We start from the raw sequence: 2,639 nt of genomic DNA on the forward strand, positions 1-2,639 counted from the left end.
CCAAGGAGAGGTTGTAATACATGGACAGGCTGGTGGTTGCCGAGGAGAGGTGATAATACATGGACAGGCTGGGGGTTGTCGAGGAGAGGTTGTGATAATACATGGACAGGCTGGTGGTTGCCGAGGAGAGGTGATAATACATGGACAGGCTGGGGGTTGCCGAGGAGAGGTGATAATACATGGACAGGCTGGTGGTTGACGAGGAGAGGTTGTGATAATACATGGACAGGCTGGTGGTTGTCGAGGAGAGGTGATAATACATGGACAGGTTGGTGGTTGCCGAGGAGAGGTGATAATACATGGACAGGCTGGTGGTTGCCGAGGAGAGGTTGTAATACATGGACAGGCTGGTGGTTGCCGAGGAGAGGTTGTAATACATGGACAGGCTGGTGGTTGCCGAGGAGAGGTTGTAATACATGGACAGGCTGGTGGTTGCCGAGGAGAGGTTGTAATACATGGACAGGCTGGTGGTTGCCGAGGAGAGGTTGTAATACATGGACAGGCTGGTGGTTGCCGAGGAGAGGTTGTAATACATGGACAGGCTGGTGGTTGTCGAGGAGAGGTTGTAATACATGGACAGGCTGGTGGTTGCCGAGGAGAGGTTGTAATACATGGACAGGCTGGTGGTTGTCGAGGAGAGGTTGTAATACATGGACAGGCTGGTGGTTGTCGAGGACAGGTTGTGATAATACATGGACAGGCTGGTGGTTGCCGAGGAGAGGTTGTAATACATGGACAGGCTGGGGGTTGTCGAGGAGAGGTTGTAATACATGGACAGGCTGGTGGTTGTCGAGGAGAGGTTGTGATAATACATGGACAGGCTGGGGGTTGTCGAGGAGAGGTTGTGATAATACATGGACAGGCTGGTGGTTGTCGAGAAGAGGTGATAATACATGGACAGGCTGGTGGTTGACGAGGAGAGGTTGTAATACATGGACAGGCTGGTGGTTGTCGAGGAGAGGTTGGTGGTTGCCGAGGAGAGGTTAGGAAAAGGCTGCTTATGTGATGCCCCACTAGTCTCTATGTCCTATTGAAATGAATGTCAACCTGTAGTTCTGTCACATTCCCTGAGAAGGGGAGCCGTGATACATGTCCACGTAACCAGACCACAATAATGATGTTGTTTTGAAACCTCTTGGCATGACTGTGTGTTTTATAAGGAATAAGGAGGTCTGTTTGTACACCTCTGTCTCGTCTGTCCCATGTGTCTGGTCCTAGAAAAACCTTGTCTAAGAGCATTAATCACAGGATTTATCTTAGTTAGTGGAGTGTTTTATAAAACATTCTCTCTCCCCCCCCCGATGTTGATATTGGTAAAGGTGGACGTCTTTAGTCTGTCTCTCAGAGTCGGGGTCAATTCCATTTCCACTCAATCAGTTCAGGAATTACATTGAATTGACTGAGGTTCGCGTCCCAAATGGCACCCTATTCCCTATATAGTGCACTACTTTTGACTAGAGCCCTATGGCACCCTATTCCCTATATAGTGCACTACTTTTGACTAGAGCCCTATGGCCAATGGCACCCTATTCCCTATATAGTGCACTACTTTTGACTAGAGCCCTATGGCCAATGGCACCCTATTCCCTATATAGTGCACTACTTTTGACTAGAGCCCTATGGCCAATGGCACCCTATTCCCTATATAGTGCACTACTTTTGACTAGAGCCCTATGGCCAATGGCACCCTATTCCCTATATAGTGCACTACTTTTGACCCTGATAGTTCACCATATAGGAAATAGGGCTCTGGTTAAAAGTAGTGCACTATACAGGGAACAGGATACCATTTGGGACTCTACCTGAAATGATATGGAAGGAACCTTTAACCCTGTTGTCTCTATTATGACAAGACTATGACCAAAAACCATTCAACCTGAACCCCGGTCTGTTTTGGTGTTTTTTGGTAGATAAATTGGTGCCGCGACGGAACTCGAGGTGGCCAGGGGCGTCGTCTGTGAGGGAAGGACAGGAGGACAGACAGACAGGTGTCTGTTGTACACGTTAGAACACACTGACACCTGGTCTGGAACCACAGGCGGGAGGACAGACAGACAGGTGTCTGTTGTACATGTTAGAACACACTGACACCTGGTCTGGAACCACAGGCGGGAGGACAGACAGACAGGTGTCTGTTGTACATGTTAGAACACACTGACACCTGGTCTGGAACCACAGGCGGGAGGACAGACAGACAGGTGTCTGTTGTACACGTTAGAACACACTGACACCTGGTCTGGAAACACAGGACTTCCAGGGGAACCGTTACCCAGAGAGAGTCAGAGAGGAACAGGACTAAATAAACCAGGGGAACCGTTACCCAGAGAGAGAGTCAGAGAGGAACAGGACTAAATAAACCAGGGGAACCGTTACCCAGAGAGAGAGTCAGAGAGGAACAGGACTAAATAAACCAGGGGAACCGTTACCCAGAGAGAGAGTCAGAGAGGAACAGGACTAAATAAACCAGGGGAACCGTTACCCAGAGAGAGAGTCAGAGAGGAACAGGACTAAATAAACCAGGGGAACCGTTACCCAGAGAGAGAGTCAGAGAGGAACAGGACTAAATAAACCAGGGGAACCGTTACCCAGAGAGAGAGTCAGAGAGGAACAGGACTAAATAAACCAGGGGAACCGTTACC

The 2,639-nt window shown here is 49.2% G+C and overlaps 1 protein-coding gene across 1 annotated transcript; it reads right to left on the reverse strand.

The window, feature by feature from the left end:
* Window positions 1–20: 20 nt before the first annotated feature.
* LOC135538051 (uncharacterized) lies at window positions 21–934 on the reverse strand (the record flags this gene model as incomplete). The annotated part of the gene is made up of 1 exon (XM_064964044.1): window positions 21–934. A coding segment is annotated over exon 1 (914 nt), but the record flags the coding sequence as incomplete, so codon positions are not given.
* Between the last annotated feature and the right edge of the window lie 1,705 nt (window positions 935–2,639).

Source organism: Oncorhynchus masou, unplaced genomic scaffold (genome assembly GCF_036934945.1).
Source record: "Oncorhynchus masou masou isolate Uvic2021 unplaced genomic scaffold, UVic_Omas_1.1 unplaced_scaffold_899, whole genome shotgun sequence".
NCBI classification, from domain to species: domain Eukaryota; kingdom Metazoa; phylum Chordata; class Actinopteri; order Salmoniformes; family Salmonidae; genus Oncorhynchus; species Oncorhynchus masou.